At 39.6% G+C, this 23,658-nt stretch overlaps 1 protein-coding gene across 1 annotated transcript in view; it reads left to right on the forward strand.

Annotated features, from left to right (window-relative positions):
* CYP7B1 (cytochrome P450 family 7 subfamily B member 1) overlaps positions 1-23,658 on the forward strand; it is a gene marked incomplete at both ends in the record, with an annotated part of 121,880 nt that overhangs the window by 84,332 nt on the left and 13,890 nt on the right. The window contains one exon of the mRNA XM_082014579.1: positions 19,165-19,301. Within this exon, the coding sequence (XP_081870705.1) occupies positions 19,165-19,301 (137 nt within the window). The remainder of the gene's footprint in view (positions 1-19,164; positions 19,302-23,658) is intronic.

The following is a 23,658-nucleotide window of genomic DNA, read 5'->3' on the forward strand; positions in this document are numbered from 1 at the left end:
CAAGAAAATGAGCATTTAAAGTCATATCAGTTGTAACAGTAAAATGATAATGCACAAATAGGTAAAATACAGCACTGATAATAAGGAAAATGGCAGGAATTGAATCAGCTGTGTATAGGTGTGTGTAATAATGTGTATGTTTTTATATATAATGTGAGTGTATGCTTTGTTTATTCATTATAAAGAAGAGAGGTCAATATGAGCTTTATTAGTGAAAATGAAGAATCTCAATATAGGAGGAAAAAGTCTGCATGAAATAGAGAGAGATAAAAGGAAGTTTTTGTGTTTGTTTTGTTGGTTGTTGATTTAATTGTATGTGTGTTTACGTAGACATGTATTTCCCTATCTTAAGGAAAGGGAAAAAGCAAACCATGACGTGTCTGCTGTGTGATTCTCTTTCCTATGGAGAGTAGCAGAGGCTCAGAAGCTGAAGGCAACATGAAGGAGTGGAGGGAACAGGAGTTGCTCTGTAAGAACTTTGCAGTATGGGTTTTGAACTTGATGGCTGATTTCTGCTGCCTTCCAGCCGACTTTGCGTTGTGGCACACACAGTATCTCCTGGGCTCTGCCTCTACCCAGGGGAAATCGGGACTTGCAGGAGCTCCTGTGGGTTTCAGCAGGTATTTGTCAAGAGAACCTGTGATTCTTCTTGTTAGACTTGAAATGGGGCCAAAACAAAAAAAAGGGGTCATTTTTTACCCTTTTTTGGAAACCATCCCAGATTCATGGATTAGGTGAGTGACATCAAGCTTGTTCTTACTTCCTTTTTTATGTTCTGTATGTGGCCTCGCCCTGGGCTTGGGTCACGACGACTTGAGCTAGCAGAGCTGCAGCAAGACTCGTCACAGTGAGTAGGGTCCCTGTTTCACACAGTGCCATCCATCAGTTCGGTCAGGAGGTCATCACCTGTAGCAGGCAGTTCAGAGATTACCTTTAATTTTTTTTCCTTATGAACGCATGTAAAGCGAGAACTCTTCAAGCTACCCAAGCATCAAATCACATGAAAATAAAACCAAACCAAACAAAAACCCAAAAAAACCACCACCAACAAAAAAAATCTACCTTTGGACATTTACATCCATAATCTGCAAATAGCTGCATGCTTAACTCTGCAATGTGGTTTCAATTAAGCATTTGCTTGCGTTTTGCAAGGTTCGGAGCCGTATATTGCACAGTGCTTAAATTTGTTGCTGGCATGTTAAGACCCCGATATTCTAATGTACGTGTCCTGAATTATATAATACTACTGAGCACCCTTTCTAATTTTCTTAATGCTGTGAGTCATTCAGCTTCTGGGCATTAGTTAAGTTGTTACATAGATGATTTCCCTCATAATTGTAGACAGTTTTGCTGCCTTGTTTTTCTCTTTCTCTTTGGCAAACAGGATTGTTTCACTGGTGGTAATGGAGTTGCCTGTTGCTATTGCGAGTTTAACCAGCTGTGAAGCTGCACTTACATTTGTTATTACCCTGCACTTGGTTATGAAATGCAACCTATTAATTATTTCACTAAAATGTAGCCACTGGGCCCAATCCTGGGGGATATTCCACTTTCTCCTGCTGCTTTACATTTCCATTCATTTAAATGGCAGTTTAGGCTGTTTCTTTACGTTTATGTGTAATTTCCCTTCACTGTCACTGCCTGTGTCCTTTTAGATACTTCAGTCGATATTTTCCACTGTTGATTAAATTCAGGTTTCTGCTCAGGAGCTGTCATTGTAACTTCTGATCTCTTATTTCCCCCGTGATGCTATAGTTGAACATTGAGGTGAACAGGGGTGGAAGTCAGGGGTACAACGTTTCTGATTCACCATGGAGCAGCTTTCCAGAATAATAGCCATCTTTAAGCATTAAAACATTTGACCCATAACCCACCTTGGTTGCTGCATTTGACATAATAGCTCCATTTTGGTTTGTTTGTTTTTTCCTTTGGCTCTGATTGGTATTGCAGTGGCCTTGTTGGGAAGTTAATAGCTATGATGACAATTTTTATTTTCTAAATGAAACAATGCCCCCTGGTGCTCTAGGATTCAAGAGGTCTGATTTTACAGTTAAAATAAAAATAAAACCAAATAAAATCTTTCAGACAGATACTTCTTGTCCCTAAATTTGCCATCTACCACTCAAATGCTGTCACTGTCATTCACAGGGGATGGGGAAGAACAGTGTCAGCACTGAGCAACAAAGAGAAGTCATAAGGAGACTAACAGGGAATAAAAGCACACTTGAAAAGAGACACATGTCAGTTAGGCAGGGTATAAGCAAATTACAGAAAAGAAAAATAAAATGAAAGGGTCAAGACAAGAAACAGTCTAATGAAAGGAACGGTCAGAGAAAAGTAAAATTAAAATTGTCTGCTTAATGAAATGTAAAATCTAGGTAGTGATAGAGAAGAAGCAATAATATTAAAAAATGGAAGTACTTTTTTATAAAAAGATTGAATTTAATAAAGGTATTACAGAAGAAAAGGACAAAGAGGGTAAGTGTGAAAAATACGCAATCAAGAGCATTAAATTAAAATGGCATATCCAAAAAGGAAGAGAGAGTAGAACGTATATATCAAGTGCATGAATGCTGCAGAAACTAGTAGGAAAAATGTAGTTTGATATTTTCCGTGCACTAACAAAGTAGGTTATCGATGCAGAAATTTCAACCAAAGCCTCTGCGGAGTAAAAACGTAAACAAAGCTTGAGAGGCAACGAACTGAAACAGTTGGTCTCTCTTCGGTTTAGCCTGTCACTAGCGTTTCATTTTTTAAAAACTAAGATGTTAAATTACAAAATGATTCCCGAGGGGCAGGGCACGCGCGTGGACCACGAGAACGTCGCTCGTCCCGTTTGCAGGCCGTGAGCTCCAGGCCAGCTCCAGGCTGGCGGAGCCTCCTCGGCGTTTGAAGACCGACCGACAAGAGCAGGGGCTGCCATGAGTCACTGTCCCTGATGGGGCGCGGGGCTGCGGACGCTGCCAGAGCTCCCTGTAAAGCCGGAGCAGGCAGGAAAAGGGAAGGCAGAAAACAGACGGAGGAAACCACCCCGTTGCTGCAGCTGCAAGATGTGTAAACAGCCCGCGCTCTCGGGGCTTTTTTTAGTCGCGGGCAAGGATAAAAGAGCACAGCTCAGAAGCAGGGACATCTGAAAATGGCTTTAAGGTAGCTTTATGTTCCCACAGTCCTGGAGCAGCAGTGAGTCAGTCAGGCCCCTCGCTGTAAGTCAGAATAGCCTGAAGGCTGCTCTAAATCATTCTGGCTGCCAGTGACCCTGTAACAGCAGTGAGGGGTTGCTGGGGCATGGCGAAGTCTTGGCTGTGCTTCTCTTCCTTCGGCCACGTCCTCCAGCCCGGCCAGAGGAGCTGTTGGGAGGAGGGTGAGGGGGATTCGGGAGCAGAAGAGAAGGGAACGCGTAGAAATGGCCGTGATGCCTGTTCTGCTGGAAGACCCGTGCGTCTGCTGTGGCTGGCAGCGGTCCAGCGGCTGGTTGTGGTGGGAACTGATCCCAGCATGGGCCAGAGCGATCCTGTGGCTCTGCCATGGCCGGGTGGGGTTTGTTTTTAATAATCTGCTTTTCAAAGGCATTTTTCGAGAGTTCCTCAGCATCCCCTTTCCCTGGGAATCTCACCATGATGGTGACTGGTGTGTAAGTCCTATATGTTGGTGGGCATTCGTATTCTGTGGCCACCACGGTCAGTCCTGTTAGTGTACCAGTGTTAGTCAGATACTGTTCCTTACCCAGTATTATTTGGCCTAACAACAGAAATATTAAAATTAATGCTGCTGTGGGGATTTATACCACTAGTGTAGCTCGTGATTTTAATTTGTTTTTTATTAACCTGCTCTTATAAATTAAATGCATATCCCAGATTGGGAGAAAAGCATGAGCCTGTGATTTGATTTTTTCCTTTCTCTTGATCTTTTAAGAGGAAAATTCTAAAGAATATAAATACCAAATATCAGCAATGTTTTTTTCTTCAGTAATCCTAACTCCAGATATTTACATTTTGGATTTGGATGGTGTGATGGTGTTGTCAGTCACTTCTGAGGTGACCCTATATGTGATGGAAGCTGCAATTAGGAGTGTGATTTGTTTCCAAACTCTTACGTAAATGTCCCAATCCTGCTACTTTAGTGTGAACAAAATGTTTATGGCTTAGAAGAAGATCATGGTGCTTTCCAAACCAAAGGGCATACATTCTGAAATCTTCCTTTTTTCCCACTAAGCAGTGAACAGCCCAACCTTACTAGCAGGTAGCCATCAGAATTAGAATGCTATTGGACTGATTAGTAATGACAGGTAATTGAGCAGGCTGTTAGAGCAGATCCTGGGGCAGAGAAAAATTAATATCCCTTTAAATAAATCCTTAAAAGCAGATCCCAAAATGTCATTTTTCAGTCAACTGGGTATTCCATGGTATGCAACAGGAGTGATTTTTTGCAGTACTGAGCATGACCATTGGTCTTATAAGTAGTAGATATCTCCTGTCTTCTAAGAGCAGATATCTCTGCAGTTATGCAGAGACATATGCATAACCTGCATATCCAGTGCAAAGGATACAGTTTATACTATCACATCTATTTTAATAAAAATGTGAGGAGGTACCTTCCCCGCTAACTAAACCTCCGTGAAGGCAGAGATAGAAGCCTTTTTCCAACCTGAGGTCACAGACATTCAACCAGTCACTACCTCAGGTTAGTTATCTGAGAGAAGAGGATACCATCCCTTGACCAGCAAATGGTAGAAGAATGGTAGCTTGTAACCACAAGTGCAGTGTGCAAGGGAGAACAGATGCGGCAATCCACAATTAAAAATTAATACTGTTAATACTGTAACTTACAGTGTCTTGTCTTTTTCTGACAATTTAGAACAGAATTTTTTAAAGGAAAAAGGAAAGACGTGTGTGTTCGTTGGATGTGTGTCAACACTGGTTGACACCATTGGCAGCTGAGGACTAGATCTTTGCGGTGTAAATTCATTTAGCTCAGTTAATGCCAAGAGAGCTGTGTCAGTCTGCAGTACTTTAAGCTCTGTCCTGAGGACACCCAGTACCATCGGCAGGAACCTCTTACACGGGATCAGTGGAGTTCCTTGGAAAGTATTCAGTGCTCTCCTGCCAGGAGCTTCAGCACCAGCAGTGGTCCTGAAGATCTAGTGCTGCCAGAAGAGACACATAACCTCTGTCTGTTGTCTTTAATAACAGCTGAGGGGAAAACTATTTCATATTATCTTTGAGTCTGAAAACTGCTAAGATCCCAAAATATTGAAGATCCTCTGATTCTGTGGCATTTGCCTGCTGCTGTCTTCTCCATGGCCTTTTTAGGTAACACAGATTGCAGCAATTAATGCTGGCGTGTGGGATATTGTTCCAGAGCCTTACCTGTCTCTATCCAAACACAAAGACCTTCCTACAATGGTGAACGTTTCATCCCATCCACAGTATTGTCTTAAAAATACCTATCTGTTCATCAGGCTGAGCAGTCACGGCAGCCAGTTCTGGTTCACAAAACAGAGGAACATAATGGTAACTTGGGGGAAGTGGTAAAAACTGGATATTCTCTGCACTCCCAATTAATGCATAGGGCAGTACTGGAGAATGCTTCCAGATGTATTCTTTTGCATGGGAGAGCCCACTAAGCAGGTATCTTTGATTTAGCAGCAGAATGGAGCTGAAATCATGTCCTGACATGCAAGCATTTTGGATTATTTAACAGCTTAATTTTTCCTTGAGGATTGATGGCTTAGTCTGTCATTTATTTGTTTGAGATATTTTATGATCTGATGATTTCTCCTCACATATTTTAGTCAGGCATATTATGTATCATTGTTCCTTTATGTTTTCTATTACTGGGAATTAATTTTTCACACAGTATCTTCATTTAATTATATAATACAATCACATGTGCATTTTGCATGAATAGGAGGAATCTGTTTTAATTTAGCCATTACATATTTTGCTATCTTGGGTTTTCCATTTAAAATTCCCAAGTTTTTTATTTTAGCATAACAATAGTCATATTCATTGCTTCTTACATTATAACAAAAGCACTCAGATGTCAGCTCATAGATTGACATAATCAGCTTTGTCTCGTAATTAGAAAAGAGAATAAAGCTGTTTAGAGGTGTCAATAAAATGACAGATGTATCATTAACAGAAGGCTACATTGGATCAGAATGGTGCAAATGCTTGGAATTGAAATGTTAAAATTTTTTACTGATAACCTTTCTAATTTTCATTTCCTCAGGATTTTTTTCTACTTGAAAAATAATAAAGCCAAAGGTACATAATACAGCATATAAATGGAACAATTATTAGTGATGGAGCGCTCCGATTCCTTCTACAGAGACTCAAGTTTATGATCAGAGTATAGCTATAGCTAGGAAAACCTGTTACTCAGGACTTCTGCCTACCCTCAAAACAAAAGTCAGCATGGCCAGCGTACCGTTTGGCTATGCCTTTGATGCAGTCCTCATCATCCCTATGATGTCATCATTGTCTGTGAACAACAGGACAGGGTGTAGTTTTTAATATGAAATTTAAGAAACACCTCATGCCTGACTTCTCAGGGCAGCACACAATGTGAAATCTTTTCACAATTAGTCTGAATCGTCAGGCTGGATTTGGCTTCAGTGAGCCCATCTTTTGCACATTTCTCCATCAGTTTACGATGCTGTTGATATCCACCTTTGATATAATTAAAGTCCATTGTACTTGTAAGACACAATGACCTTTAGATGGAACAAATCAAAATTGCAGAATCAGATTGAATTCCAAATATTCAAATACTGGGACAGTGGGAAGTACAGGCTTCAGAATTCAGGCATACAGATGGAAATAAGATTGCAGGCCGCATCAATGATCTACCTGAGGTGGCTCATCCCAGCAAGGTCTGACATCCAAGGCATTCACAAGACCCAGCATCTCATACCAACTTTACTGGCAACCTGAGTGAGAGGATTTTCAGCCTTCCTACAGATCCAGCTGTCTTCTGGAAAGCAATACTAAGGTCCTTCTAGAATGCAATCTGGGCTGTTTTGTCTACTCAGCATCAGTCGTATGACAAAACTCAAGGTGCAGATGGGCTAGCTGCTGGGTCAAGTAGCCAGCCACATGAGAGAGCATCCTTGAGTATACTCTAAAACACCCATTCCTACAGCTTTCTGTACCAGATGAGTGGCTGGGCAGCCAGTCTCAGAGGCATTTCAGCAAGGAGAACGATGAATGGGTGAGCCACCTGGCCATAGTCCCAAGTTTGCATCCATTTCTGCACAGTAATATTAATATGGATGAGGTGTCCTAAATCTTTTTCTCTTTCTCTGGCTGCATCCACTTTCTTTTTATTAGAGCCTGTAAAGCTCATTATCTCCCTAATATAAATGTTTTAATCTTTTAAGGTTTCATGAAACTTTGACACCTCTATGAATTTTGTGTCCCGTGTATAGAAAGCTGCCTCATCTCTTTGGGATTCAGCATTTAATTATGTGGGGCTTCAAAACAGGTGTAATAGTACTCAGTTGGAATAGCTGGCTGGAAAATATTGAACATCTCTTAAATGAAATTTCTGATTTTCAAATTCAAGCCTTTTACTTGATGCAAAATGGAAATTTACTATTAGCTGCACCAGGGAGTTTAGATCTATCCTATACCCTTGAACTAGGAAAATATGCAATTGGATGGTATCTTTTAAAAAAAAAAAAAAGGATAATATATTTCAGTACATCTAGGACAGGCAAGTCTTGGACTCTTCAGAAAGATGATCCTTTTATAACCCAAGTATTATTTTGTGCAGGAAACAACTTAGGAAAACAATGAAACAAGTATTCATTTGCAATTGTGATGTCTCTGATTACAGTCCCCAAGTTGACATTTACTCAATTTAATTTAAAAAATTGAGAATTGTATTTCTGTTTTCTACTACATCTTTCACAGCAGGGGGATTTAAAACATGTTCAGACCTACGATGTCCCAGTTACTGTTCCATCTTGCAATCTTCAATTAATAATATTTTCACTTTCCGTGACCGCAGAATGAAAATATATTCTTGATTTATCTAAAACTGGAATTAGTTAGGTTACCTAAAACCAACAAGGGTGTTGTACATTCCAGAGAACTCACACAAATACAAGGCCAGGAGCTTCATTTAGGTTTAACCCTTATGCCCTTGAACACAATGGAGTTTACATAAATATTTAAGAAGGGCAGCTGCAGACCAATTAAAGGAATATATTTTCCAAGCATCAAACCATTGTTTTCAGGCAATACACTGAAGGTCTTAAATTAATACATATTAAATCTGTTACAGGCTCAGCGGAGTTTTAGGCTCAGGAGAGGGAAAAGCAGATGAGAGCACCCGAGGGGGAGGTCGAGCAGAGATTGCCTGCGAGATGCACGACCCACTGCCCGGCTCGCAGGGTGTCTGCACCGGCTGCGGGTGGCTGCAGGCTGCTCTGCAAATCCGCCCAAGGAGGAGAGGGCACAACCGTCCCTCTCGCCAGTCCTTTCGGCATCCTTGGAAAAGCTGTGGGCACGCTGAACAGGCTATGACTGCCTTCGTTCTGATATTTGCTAAATAAAATTGAGGAGCAGCTGTTTTGTGGGAAATATATTTAAGATCTCTTTTTTTTAATCTTTAAAAATAAAAATGTTTTAGGATACTTAGAATTTCCCTCATAATGACAGGTCTAGTTTCAGGCTAGTCCTACCCAGGAACGCTCAGTAAAAGACTGCACTTTATAAAACCACAGAATCACAGAATAGTTGGGTTGGAAGGGACCTTTAAATGTCGTCTAGTCCAACCCCTGCCGTGAGCAGGGACATCTTCAACTAGATCAGGTTGCTCATTGCCCTGTCCAACCTGACCTGGAATGTTGCCAGGGATGGGGCATCTACCACCTCTCTGGGCAACTTGTGCCAGTGTTTCACCACCTTCATTGTCAAAAATTTCTTCCTTAGATCTAGTCTAAATCTGCCCTCTTTCAATTTAAAACCATTACCCCTTGTCCTATCACTACAGGCCCTGCTAAAAAGTCTGTCCCCATCTTTCTTAGAAGCCCCTTTTCAGTACTGGAAGGCTACAATAGGGTCTCCCTGGAGCCTTCTCTTCTCCAGGCTGAACAACTCCAACTCTCTCAGCCTGTCCTCACAGGAGAGGTGTTCCATGATCACTCTGATCATTTTGGTGGCCTCCTCTGGACCCTCTCCAACAAGTCCATGTCTTTCCTGTGCTGAGGCTCCAGAGCTGGACACTGACTTCAGCCTAGATACTCCATCGGGTTGCTGTTGCATAGCATGTAGCATGAATTACAGAAGGGTGCTGCTCATGAGCACAGTAATGTGAAAAGTATCGCTACCCAGCCCTAGGAAGATAAATTTGCAAGTAACCAGGTTTGTTGCTCCCGAGCTGTGGCAGCTGCTTAAGGCGGGGGCAGGATTTATCCAACTATGAACTAAGAGAAAGTCTGGCTTGAGAAAGACCCGTGCGTTATATTGCAGGCAGGGACAGAGCCAGCGCAGTGCTCAGGGGAAGAGAAGAATGAGGGAAAGGGTGCAAGTGAAATGGAAAAGAGGGTGGGGAAGTTTTGGAAGAAGAGGAGCGATTTGAGGAAAGCGTGTAGAAGCACGTCTAGGAAGAGGGAAGAAAAGGAGAGACTTGTTGCCAGTATTGAGGAGCAAAAGGGGAAGAGTGCGGATTGCGACATGCTTTCTGCTGAAATAAATCACCCGTGGTCTCTGCTGAGAGAAATAACATCCCTTCAGATGGAGAAACTGAGATGTTAATCTAGGCTGGTGGCAGAGGGAGATGAAGCAGGAGAGAACGAACGTGTAGTGGAGGGTCCGATTACCGGGCTGTTTCTCCTAACGTGCAATAGACGTGTAGCACTGGAAAGAAAAGAGAGGAAACAAAGATCTGGGAAGCACTTATGTATAGTACTTTAAAAGGGAAGAAGACTTACTAATACTACATTAATCTTACGAACATTAAAGCTTTTGAAACATTCACCTGAGTACAGTATTCAGTTGCTGGTTTTTTACATGCACTAGTGACAGGATTAGTGACCTTCTTTCGGTGTATCATTTCAACTTCCAGTTGTTTTTACAGGTAAAGTGGACTGAGTAAGGTACCTGGGATATTTTTGTATTTATTCAAATGTTCAGGCTATACTTTGGAATTTTTCAATACATTTTTGAACAAAACCTATATGTCCTGACTGTTAATTCCGTAATATGAGTCGTGAAGTGTCTGACATCGTTAGCTCTAGGGGTAGAGGAGGGCAATTGCTTGTAGATCTCCATGTGCTCCTGTGCTTCCAGTTGGGGGATGCATGGCCATAACTGGGAGTCATGAAATCGTTAATTAAAGACGTCATAGCTGTTGCGCATCCTTTTTTAAAGATTAAATGCAAATTTTTTATTCATCCAAAGCTACATGCGTGCAGATTTTAAGGCAGAGTAAGTGGCCCTGTTTCTCTAGTTAATTACCTCGGTAAGTCAGGAGTGGGTTGCTGGTATTTGAAAATCATGTGCGTGGTAGAGTGAGAGAACAGTTTTCTGCAGCATTCTGTCGTTGGCCTGTAACAGTATATAATGCACTCAGGTCAAAAAGGTGGTACTGATACTCACGATCCCCCTATGGCTATAGCATCAGAGGTTTACTGCAACAAAATTAAGTATTGCAATAAAACTAAATGTTTGTGTTACCGTTACAAAAAAATTGCAACGACACTCAGTTTTTCCTATGGTGAAATTACTGTTTGCATATATCCGTAAGTGTATACATATAGAAGTAAGTATGCTTATATACACATAATCTGTGTTCATAAATGCATGTACACGTACACACACACACGTGCATTCTGGACGAGTTGTGCTTGCTTCTTGAAAATGGCTAATACTCCCTGGAAGAGGAAACAGAGGGAGCGATTGTATCAGTGCTAGTTGATCTCACAGATGAAGATGAATTTTACAGCGTGCAGTGTAGATGTGTGCTGTAGAAAGGCCGTTCCTATCTCCATCTAAGACAGGAGACAACAGATGGATGTAGGCAGACAGGAGAGCACGGCGGGGATGGACAAGAATCACCAACAGCCTTACGCATCCTCCGTGCCGATGTGTTATGTGTGCGGTTACAGTGGTGATCAGGACTGGAGGAGGGATTTGATTGAGGATGAGCTGATAGTGAAACCAGGGGGGCAATATTTGAACTGAGAATATACTGCAGGAGATGAGAGCAGAGGCTCCCCACATCTGAGCAGGAGCTTGGTTTGAGAAGGAAGTTCACAGTCAAAGGGGCTGAACGGTGGTGGTAGGTCCACAGAGGCACCCCAAGAGGGATGGGCAGCCAGGGTGGAAGTATGCAGAGGGATCACGGGGAGGAGAAAAGAGTTTGCGGATGAGTGGGCCGGGAAAACTGACAGAAAAAACCCAAATGTGGGAACAGACATGAGAGATTTAGGGAATTGTAGGGAATTCATCCTCTCTTTGCCACCTAAGTAGAGCGACTCTACCTATCTGTATTATTAATAAAGACCAATACTTCCAAAAAGTATTCCTATTCCAAAAGACTTCCTTTGCACTCCTTTTCTCTCTATTGATTATAGAGAACTTAAAAGATGTCCAGCTTAACGAAGATACCAAACTTTTGGACAGTTCAGTTACGTGAAACGAAGAGTATATTTTCATTACCTGTTTTGCTCTAATGAACATCCTGCATTATTTAGCATTCATACAGTTTTATAGGAAATAAAATTTGATTTTTCAACTAATTTTTTTTCTACTGAAATTGTATGTCACATACTCAAAGAAAATACTGTTGCTGCACACAGAAGATGCAATATCTTTCCATCTAACATCGTCCTCTCTTTCCTTGATACCAGGGTTTTTTAAACGTGATGATGTCCCACCACTGTTTCTGAGATTTCCTGAATTTATTTGTTTGCTCTTTATTACGTAAGGAATGATTTCTGCCTGTTTGAATATATTTTCGTGGGGAGTGCTGACATTCTTATCCACACTTCACTTGTCATTTCTAGGCCAGACGGTTAATATGATTTCCTACTATGAGCTACTTACTGCGTGCAGTTTTAACATGTGTTGCAGCGAGGCGGTATATTAAAGCGTAGAAATGGCTTACGAAAGAGGTGGGTATTAGGTGAGGGTTGTTAGATTCTCTTAGGTAAAGTCAGTTAATGTGCAGCGTAAATATGTTCCTGATGGTGGCAAAAGGAAATACTGATGGACTTCATATTCTGATTCCATCCTTCTCACATGAATACAGGAAAAAAAGTGTTTATGTTTGCATGTAATACTGAAAGAGGAGCGGCTGCAAGCCTGCAGAGGAGGGGATTAGTGTTCCAAACGGCAAACTGGAAAACACAGAGGACTGACTGATCAACAGCATCTGGACAGGACCATGATCTTTTCTCTGGGAAAAGGCTGAGGGCTGTAGTGGTTCCCAAGCTGGGTTTTTATCAACACAGTGGTGATTTTGCACAGAAAGCCAAGGTTTTGCTGGGAGGCAAAGCTGGGTGTTGCCCTCGAGGCAGAAGATGTAATTGCTCTGCTGGGCTCAGTGCAGGACACTGTCATGGAGAAAGGTGAGGGCTGACATTAGAAAAGCAAGAGGGGAGTGACACAAGTTTGTAGAGGTCTAGAAAATAGTTATGAGGAAATACTGGAAGAAATGGAGGTGGTTTAACCTAAAGAAGACTAAGGGAGAACATGGTAAGTTTAAATACATTAAATGGTTGTGCAGAAGTCAAGGGAATCATTTATTCTCTTATCTGTCACAGGCAGAATAAGTAGTGGTCTCGAGGTACAACATGAAGGTAAAGGTTAGGTTTGAGAAGAAGCTTTCTGATAATGACAGATTGTTTAGGGAGACTGTAGAGACTCCATTACTGAGTATATTCAAGAACAGCATAGACAAATATGACGGAAGATACCGGTGCACAGCCCCTGCCTGGGATATGAGGCACGGAATACGTAACCTCTCCTCATCCCTTCCTAGCCTATTTTTCTTTGATTAAAGCTGAATTAAGGAAAGAAAAGCCATGGGCTGTGCAAGTGATCTCAAATGTAAGAGGTGACAAAATAACCTTGGGCTTGGTCATGGAAAGTGTTGAGTAGTCCTGTTTGCTCTTACTGACCTTACCCAGACCAGAAACAAAGTGGGATTTCAAGGATGGGGCCATAAACAGTGACTATATATTAACTTTTAATATCGCTGAATTATTGTCATATTGGACAGGTCTTGTCTTCGCCATGACTCCTATCCTGGCTGTTACGAAACCTTACTTTACATTTTGTGTAGGATCCTTCCGGGAATTTTCAGCCTCTGATAAAACCTGAGCCAAAATGACTTTTTCAGTGGGTTTCCATTGTTAAACTGTTCAGATGACTTTCGCACAATAGTATTTACCCACCTTTTGGCTTTTTAGGCAATATCCCAACCAGTCAGTACAAGCAGTTGTTGAATTTATGACTGTGTCCTTCAACACACAGCTTTGAAGTGTGAAGAGGTGATATGCACAATGTGAACCTACAATTGTTGAGACAATGTAGCCTAAAAAATGGCAAAGGAAGATTTCCTAGAGAGTGGTATTTCAGAACTACTGAATGAGTTGTTGAGTACTGGTTTGGGGTTTTTTTTTTATATTTGGGGATGACCCAAATTAAATTACTAGAAGAGAGAAAAAAAGAAGACTTCTGTGATGAATGTATTACAACATAAGTTAGAGTTCTTAGCAACAAAAAAACTTGTATGCTTTTACAGAAAAAAGATGTGTTTTTATTAAAATCCCAGAAGTTCTTGACATAGGAGGTTTGCATTTTTCTGTGGGGGAAAAAAAAAGATCACTATAAAAATTCACCAGTTGGTTGGTTGGTTTGTTTTTGTCAGCATTTCTCCCAGTGTGTCTTACATCACCACTAGAGCCTGTCTGCTGTACTGCTCTTTTTGGGAGTGCAGATAAACTCTTCTCTCCTTGGTATGCTCAAAAGTGTATTTGCTACTTTTTCCTGAGTCTTTTTCCTTTTCTTTTCTGAGTGGTCTTTATCCTAATGCAAAAGAGGAGGTAATCAATACTGCAGCATGAAATCACTTTATTTAGAGAAAAGTATAGGCGGCAGCATGAGTTTTTTTCCATCCCAGGACTCTTGTTTCTTCTTCTTTGCTGAGTCAATCCGTATCTATATCTCTCTGTCAAGACTTGGCCTGATGCACCCATTTACTCCACATGAGCTTCCAAATAGTGATCAAATAGGAGCAGCATCTGGTCCTTACCTCCGTAGGAAGTGTTTAAGCTGAAAATTCAAAGGTAGCAGACTGTACATTGCTAAACTTCTCATCTGGCTTGTTCTGCAGGGAAAAGTTAGGGTTCCAGGAGGCCACTGAGGCAAATAATCTAGATGGGGTATTTAAGGCATGCATAATTTTATACGTATCAAAAAATTGTGTTGTGGACAAATATTTGGAAGATAGTATTTTTTTCTGTCCTCAGAGGTACATAACACCTAATGCTATGAGCAGGTCTGGGGGCAAACTGCAACTACTAAATTAAAAAACAGGAAGGTAGACTTACTGGCTTTCTCCTGTCCTAAGGTTCCTGTGTTCTGTGTTTCATAATACAAGAAGACATGCCAGACACCACATTTCTGGGGATTACCTTTCTTGGGGTTGAAGCCTTTGGCCTCATTCTTTTCCTCACAGTTAGATTGTTCATAAGCCCCTGGAAAGACACTGTCTGTCATGTCTTGTTGCTTAAATATTGTGATCGAGCCTGTGAATAATCTCAGACTGCCTTGACATGTTCATAATAGCTTTTTTTCTACTTCTGTACCCATCCATTTCCATTCCTTAAAGTCCTCCGGCACGCTGTGTTCCAGCTTGGACGTGGTATGTGACGGTTTCACCAGAGATGCTCTGGGAAAATCAGACCGATACCTTTAATTTTTGTGGATGATGACGATGGTTTGGAAAGTGAAAATGACCCCTCGGTGGCAAATGATACCGTTAGACCTTTTTTCTCCCCGGCTTTACTGTTTTTTTCACCCTTTGGTGAAAGCTGTTGCGAAGTGGTCAGCTGAACCGGCGGTACCTGCAGAGTGACGTTTTCATGTAGGGCTTCTTCGGCTGGGCTGTGTGCGGTGAAGGCTGCGTGAACACCAGATGCCAATCATACACCACCGGTGGATTTGCAAGATTATAGGACAGGAAAAAAGATGAAGGTTAAGCACAGGGCACAATAGAGATTACTTATGGTAATGAATTGTATAATTTTTCTAGACAGATCTGGATTAATGTTTATCCCAGGCAAGAGATTACTGTATGTCTGATTCTAGTTGTAAACAGACATTATTAAACAGAAGGTTTATGTTCATGAAATGCGACTATGGGTGTTAAAGCACTTATGATTTATTATGTGCAAAGAGAAAAATTAACCTGTTCATCTGCTATAGTACTAGATGCACTGTGGATTTCTGCATAATTTGGAAGGCATCTGCTCCCTTGGAATACAAATAACCAGCGAAATGAGAAGGATTCTCCTCTCATTTACACTGATCCTATGCCCTACACTGTGGAGGAGTTGAAGTGGTGTAACCAGCAAAATAGTCTTGTTTGCTTTGATAAAGCAACAATATTTCTATGAGAGATAATGTTGGCAAAGTCTATTTGTTTGTGAATCTTTAGGGTATTTTCTTTACAATTAAAAATAAATGTTAATGTTCAGAGAGCTTAACAAATCACCTTATTTGGGTTTCCCAGGTAATTCCCTTTCGCTAACTGAAAACATAACGTTTAGACACGTCAAATTTTAAAAATACTATTTTTTACCCTTTCACGTAATTTGTGTTGCAGCTGATTTTTCTCCTTCTTCATTGCATCACTGGTGCTTAGCATAAGTGAGACATAGTTACAATATCCACAATATTTTAATACTGCCTTACCTCAGTAGCTAAATAATCACACCCAAGTCAGTGACTTCTGTGTTTTGGATGAGCTGAAAAATCTCCCCTAAGGAAACTGTAAACAAACTCCAAATCTTTCCTTCTTTGATCAAGTAAACATTTCAACTTTATTACTTGCTAACAAGGAAGTATCTTTTCTCTGTGAAAACAAAGAAAAATTACAGTTATCAAAATCTGTTCATTCTGTTTACGGGCTGTATTTGTAGCCAGCTGATTTTTGCATAATGCCATTTGAAATTATCAGTTTAACAATGATGGATGATACAACTGCGTTGCTTTCCCTCCACTTTATAACTGATCTGTCTACTTATAGATTGCATTGGACATGTTGCTGATGCTTTATTTGTAAAATTCACTCACATATGTGAGAAATTTGTCTGTTAAGTCTTACCGACTTCAAAGAGACTTCTCAGATACGTAAAGATACTCCTGGATGTAAGAAAAACCAGCCCAATCTGTAACAAACATAGGAACGTGGAGCGAAAAGGCCTGGAAATATTACGAGGTGTGTTAAGTGAATGAGAATTTAAGCAGTTAAACCAGGTCTGAATAAAACGTAATCTGGTAAGATGTTCTGAATGCTTCAGTGAAAAAAGTTACAGTCATAAATTGCCATCAAAACACTTCATATTGCCTTTTTTATATTTCTTAACTGTATTTTACATTTGATACAATATATAACCTGAGAAAACTGTAACTTTAACATTTGTAATATTTTATCTAATTATCAAATTTTACAATGTCTGGGAAATGTGAGTCCGGACTTAAAGCCTGCAAACAAATTAATTAACCGGTAAAAGTTTCTGTGGGCTTTGTTAATGATCCAGTGTAGCATCTGAGGGCGGCAGGAACTTCTGGAGGTCCCCGGGACGCGGGCGAGAGTCCGTCAGGAAGCCGGGGTCAGCTGCACTGCGCTGCTTAAAAGTTTGTGCAGCGAAGCATTGTATTTTGGGAGGCACTAAAATATACGCTGCGCTCTTTTTGCTGTGTGTTGGCAGACATCGATAAGTCATGGAGGTGACCTCCGCCTTCCAAAGAGAGGGAAAGCTAGAAATGAAGACACATTTCTGTTCTCAGTCTGCTGTGGGTCTTAGGTTGAACTGGTGTTATATTTTCCTCTGAAAGCCACGTAGCCTTGACACGGTGTTTAACAGTGTTAAGCTTATTGCTGCTGAGCTAAACATGTCTGAAGCGAACGATGACCCTCACGTCTTTGCGATGGCAAAATGTCTCCCTGATGTGATCCCGCAGACTCGGAGCATTAAGTTAATTTTCCCCTGGATTTCTGAGCTGCCTCCCTTTTACCCGGCGGAGAGCTTCTGAAGAATACAGCTTCTGACCGAATGACAGAACGTGGAGGGTGAAATTAGATGCGTTCAATTAGAAGATGACAAAAAGCCTATCTAAATATTTGTCAGGATGCTACTTACGGGATGTAGTGTCCAGCCCGGGAAGTGAAAAGCGGCCGCTCTCGGGACTTAATAGTCTGGGGCGGGGGGGAAATGGGTAAATCATCCAGATTCTTTATGGGCTTGGAGAGGATAATTGAGGGTATCGAGTGGGCTGTTATGCTTCCAGGGCTGGTGATCCCTCTCATGTAATCTCAGATTAGTTCTTTTCTTTCATTCACTTGATACAGAATTAACCGTTACAAAGTTTTCTGGACCACTTGAGTAAATAGCGTTGTTATTTGAGTGCTAGAGGATGGATGATGCAGTGGTTTATGGGAGGTATTGAAAAAAGAGGCGCTCCACCCTCTCCACAGTAAAAAAAAGAAAAAACACAAAACAAACAAGCAAAACCCCAAAGCCACAAAACCCAAAGAAATGAAAAAGCCAGGGCGAATGTGTTGGCTGTGAGATTGTCGTGTTTGGACCAGAAGTTTTACTGGTTCTCCAGAGGGCAAAAGGATGTTCTTGAAAACTAACATTCAGAATTAGTAGTCAGTTAAACAGAAAGAGACCGAGAGATGCAGTTTGGTTTGGCCACATCTGTTAATCTGTAAATTAAATTTATAGCAACTCTTTAAAGTGAGAGATCAAATCCCCTGTAATTTCCTGCTCAGAAAGTTTTAATTACAAAAATAATAATTTTGAATGCAGCATATCATGTTGACCTTTTGGTTTTTTTCTTCATTCCTGTTAAAGCAGTCCAAGGGAGAATGTGACTATGATAGGGTTAATCCAGCTACATAAAAATCCATGCTGTGTATGATAGTAGTAAAGCTTGTGATCCCTTGATCTTTGATTAGATCCAAGCTAGTAAATATCTTGTGTTTAATCAGAACGAGTTGTTCTGCATGTAGTATAAGTCACCTTCACAGATGGGATGTAGCAGCAGAGTTGTTCGTGAATATTTGTTTTAATCTTTTCCAGAGCAAGCATGCTTTATGTTTCTTTGTTGTAAATCAGATTCAAGCAACTGAAGACCAGCATGAAGGAAAGACATTTACTTGCAGTCAGGAATAGTGTGGGAATCTTTTTTCCTTTTTAAAGAAAAATGTAACTTGTTAGAATCTTAGAAGGTATTTTATACTATTCTATAAATATAACTAACACACCGTGGCTGCTTTTTTAGTCTGGGATGCAAATATCATTCTCTAGAATTTAATCTTTAAACTGTGTATACACATTTCTAGCTTAGGAGTCTATAAATATATGGAGACTAAGATTTATTATGGTAAATGTTTGGCCTCTATTATTACCCTATTTATTAAAGGTACTTAGTTAGCATGGTAGCTGGTCTGCATGCTGGTAAACTGAAATTCTTAAAGCGTTATCTCTAAGGCTAGTTGTTTCGTGTGGTATGTTGGCGTCCTGTTTACCTAAATCTGTCATAATTGCCTTCCAATACATGTTCCTCTGACACAGGAAATATTGAAAATAAAAGGACACTTTGCTGGGAGATTTTCTACTGAATGTCATTTTTCTGTATTGGTAACTTGATGGTAATAACTGGACGACCTGTAGTTAAATGCATCTCAATATCTCTCACTTACTTTTCCTAATCACCACACAGAGCCTTCTGTGCTCAGAGGTGTGATTAGATTTAACCTGCCATCATATCTGAAGAACTTTCTGTACAACATATTACACATTGCAAGAATTATATATGTAGATGGTGGATCTAAGTGTAATATATAAATAGATATAAAGATGAGTTGCTCTCATGCCGATGTTAATTCCTGATTTTTTATTTCTGTTTTTAACAGGAAGACTGGAGAGCCCCCACTAATAAATGGCTGGATTCCTTACCTTGGGAAGGCTTTGATTTTTAGAAAAGATGCTTTCAAATTTTTACTGGATCAGCAAAAGAAACTTGGAGATATTTTCACTGTACATATTGCTGGTGAGAAATATTTTAGTATTTCTCTTGATTTTTTCCATCAGAGAAGTTAAATACTAATTCAAATGTTTAGTTTAGAATCTTCCTTAACCAAAAACATTTTTGTGTAGCATAGGCCAATAAACATTTCTTAAATTCATGTGTATTCTATGCCTAATAATTATCCATAGGATATAATTATGAGCATGTAGATTTATATACAGATGTAGGTATATATGCATATTGGTAGAATTTGTAGGCATGCAATGTATGAACATAGGTTTTGCCAGCACATTTAATTGTGTATTGGTTTTTTTTTCCTAAAGAAGGGAGAACTAACATCATCTTGACACTGCACAGAAAAATACCAGATTAAATTTAGAAAACACTTAAGAAAAAAAGGGCAGAATATGTTCTCACACATCTTACAACTGGTTGACAGGAACACAAGGGAATGAATGACACATTGACTCAGTGATACAATCAGGACTGGAACACAGAAACTTCCCGTTGCCAGTCTCTTACTCTGATCATGCTTGCTGAAAATAACAATGTAATAAAGTATGATATAACCTTGCTGCTTTCTGTATTTATAGCTGTATTACTATGTTAGCTCTAATGTAAACATATGAGTGATTTCACGTAGACACTTAGCTGTAGAAGAAAAACGTAGAATGAAACTGGAATCTTGAATGAATCTTAAATATATACATTTACGTATACATAAATACACACACAGATGTACTTTTTACTGACATCAGTTTAAAATCCAGTATTTTCCTCTGTTCAGAAAAAGGCAAACTCTTACTAGTGTAGCTGGATGCAACGGATCTTTACATGCCGATATCCTTGTTCAAGTGATCAACTTCAGAGTTAAGTCTGTCTCAGTTTTAGCTATTACTGTATTTTCAGGGAGTTTCAAATAAAAATGTATAGTATACATGTAAAGTATAAAGTTTGCTTTTTAATTTCATGGCAGTAGCATTAGCTTTATATTTCCATATAAAGTAATATTTTGCAATAAAAATATTATTTTCTTCAAAAGTCAATTCATTAAATTGCAAACTGTATCTTTAATTAATAAAATTTTTCTTCCTCTTACCAAATCTGTTCTTTTTTTCCCCTTTGGAAGAACATTTTTACTGCTGTTAAATGTGTAATTTTTTAATTCATCCAGGGAGGTTTTCTTTTCAAACCGGTGTGCTCAGATTTTTTTCCATCTTGAAAGGGAGTTTGACCCAGTACAAGACCAACTTTTGTTGAAATACGGTCTTTTTTATTGTTAATGTAACATTCACACTATATACAGTTATGGCTTCTTATGAATACAGAGTTATTATTCAAAGACTACCTTAGTACATTCATAAAACCAGATATAGTCATACTTCAGAATCCTTAATGTATTTCAATCAAATATTTATATCTGCATCACCTCTTCATTATTTTATGCAAGACTATGTTTAGAGGTTTGTGTGTTTAAGCAGTCTATGAGTGTAATTTAGTTTCACAAATTTCTATTTGCATGCTAAACAAAATTCTGTTTCAACTCATCTCCCTGTGTTCAGGTGTTTTGAGGAAGCCTTCCTTGATAGAGACTGAGGTAAATGGAGTGCGTTCTGGATACCATTTCATCCTTATGCAGGGAAATCTTTGATTTGAGAATTTGTCATAACAGAGATACCATTTTAAGTTCTCTTTTGTCAGTATAAAAATACCGACCATCAAGAGTTCACTAAGGAGAAACAGTTTGTCATCCACAAGTCAGGAAAGAAGCCGAAGCTAGTTAGTACCTCCTATCATGTCCTGATCCGAAGATGTACAGGATTTCTATATGTCTTACTGATTTGACAGAGATGATGTTTATATGTTCAGCAAACATAACGCAGTAGATGTGTGTTGTTGTATATGGACTATCATTACTTTACCCCCCTGGTGGGTGTCTAAAGGTCCTGTCAAAAAATTCTATCAATATATATTGTTCTAATTATTGGTTCTCAAACTAGTTCATTTGGAAAATGCGGAACGATGCTGGGAGTTTCTGGCGTTGCCCCGTACCGGTAATGCGATTTCGCTGATTGTACTTTCCCATGTGATGAGCAAATGATTGTCATCCCTAAAAGTCGCAAGGGACATGGATGTCATCTTAATAAAGAAATTAAAAAGCACATCTTTCTATGAGAAACAATGTAAATTCCTGACCTGTCGCAGAAAATAGTTCTCTAATTGGTTTTGTGTGGTGGTGCAGCAGAATCGTTTTCCCCAAACGTCACGCCGGCGAAGCACCACTGTACATCATTGTCAGCAGTTCAGCAGAATCTCCCTAATAAGAGGACGATTACGTAAATGCGATAGTCTTCAAAGAAAAAAAAATAGAAAAGAAAAGAGTAAGGAGGGGAAAGAGTGGTGAGAGGTAGTCTGTCATGTTGAGATGATCGTACTTCCCAAGCCAACCTCTCTGCTTGTTAAGGGTCAGCAGCGTAGGCAGACGGCTAGATGAGAACTTAAAGAGCTTGAAACAGTTTTGCCATTGTTTCTCGGGATTAAACTTTATCTCCTTTTCCTGACAAGTTATTAGGAATGATACCAAACCTTACAACACTCTCTGAGACTAGCTTTTAATAAAATAATATTTGTTTTCTTTACTAAGGACATTTACCTTTTAGAATACTGCTGTTAAGTCATTTTTTTCTTTTAAATCACAATACACCTACAGTAACATATCACATTTTTCTCTCTTAGGCAAGGCAAAAGGTAATTTACATTAACTCCTTACCACGCTGAAGCCTGCTGCAAGCATTTACTGAAATAACATCCATCATTAGATGCCATCTGAAATGCTTGTCTTTCATCATTAGCATTAAAAAGCTCCAGAGTGCATTATTAGAGTAATTTCTTAACTATCATACAAATACTGGCTTCTGTGCTCAGATTTACCAAAGTTGACAATTTTCATATTTTCCACATCAATCTTCTATTTCTAGTAGACTGTATAAACTAAAGGGAGATAAACAGGCTATTTGCAGCATGGGTGTAATACGGACTGAGGGATTGGATGGGGAAGAATTAATTCTCTGTAGCCATATTTAAAAAAAACAAAACAGAAACAAGTATACATCTCTTATTTTGACTTGTTTCTATGGTACTAAATAAAATAGCTCAGTGACTTAAACTATTGGGATTTGGAGTGTGATGTTTCTGTATGGACATGTCTACTTAGTTTTTTGTGTTGAAGGGTTTTTTTACAATCTTAACAAAGAAATACTTGGTCCCCAGTGGTTTCTCTATAAAGACCTTCAATATGTAAGGTTTCCTGATGGAGCGTGTGATGTGCTTCCACTTTTGGCTTCTGTGGCATTTACTTTTACCAGTAATCTGATGGAAACTCCTGAGCATCAGGATTTTGGTTCAGTTTCAGAAAAGGCTACTTTTAAGAGGTGGTTTTTGGCATTCACGGCAATGGAAAGGTATGGGAGGGGAGGGCGGAAGCTGCATTTTAAAATACGAAATAATAACTGGTAACTTTAGGAAAGATTTGCATTTATTGGTCTCTTACACCACCAGGGACAATCAGTGGGAAGAGACCTCATCAGGGACAACAACAAAAAGCAAAATTAAGAACCATATTGACACTTACAAAATTTAAAATCCTAACTTGAGGTGAGAAAGTTTGTTCCAGTTTGGATGTTCGCTGCTCGGGGTAGAGGAGGTGTTGGGGCAGGGTTTTGTAATTAGCAATCTGTTCCTGTATGGAAGAGGCTGGGGTAAGCGGTCTAGCCGCGTAATGCGTCTGTGTGCAACTATGACTGTAATTGCTAAAGGCTCCCATACCCACTTGCACAGCAACAACTTTCTAACTGCAGTTAATGAGCTCTAGATTTTAGTCTTTTTCTAATTAAGAGATCTAAAATTAGCTTCTCGGTGAGGTATGTAAACAAGCTGCCTTTGTTATAGAGGGGTTCCATTTTTCTGACTATATAGGCCTTTACTAAATGTGCTAACGAAAGTGTTTTGCTTTATGAGTTTATATATATTGTTGACTTGCAGTGAAGTGGTCTGAAGCCTCAACTGATTCTACAAAATCAGTTATGTTTTGGTACATACTTACTTTTTGCTACCAGGAACCTGATGAGAATAATAAAAATAGGGACCTTTGGTATTCTGTTTCTCTGAGATTTTTTTTTCCAAAATAGGTGCTGGTGTTGAGTGAGTTTTGATTTAAAATTATTGCTAAAATAGTTTGCTTGTCTGAAAACTCATTTGCTAAAAATTATTTTCTGACTTAAAAATGATAAGTATTGATGTGCGTTTGCTAAGTGTCTGATTAAAGATCACAAAGAAACTCATATTTTGCATCAGAAATAAGCAGATGGTGGACAGATGG

This window comes from Phaethon aethereus, assembly GCF_964289735.1.
Source record: "Phaethon aethereus genome assembly, chromosome: 2".
NCBI classification, from domain to species: Eukaryota; Metazoa; Chordata; class Aves; order Phaethontiformes; family Phaethontidae; genus Phaethon; species Phaethon aethereus.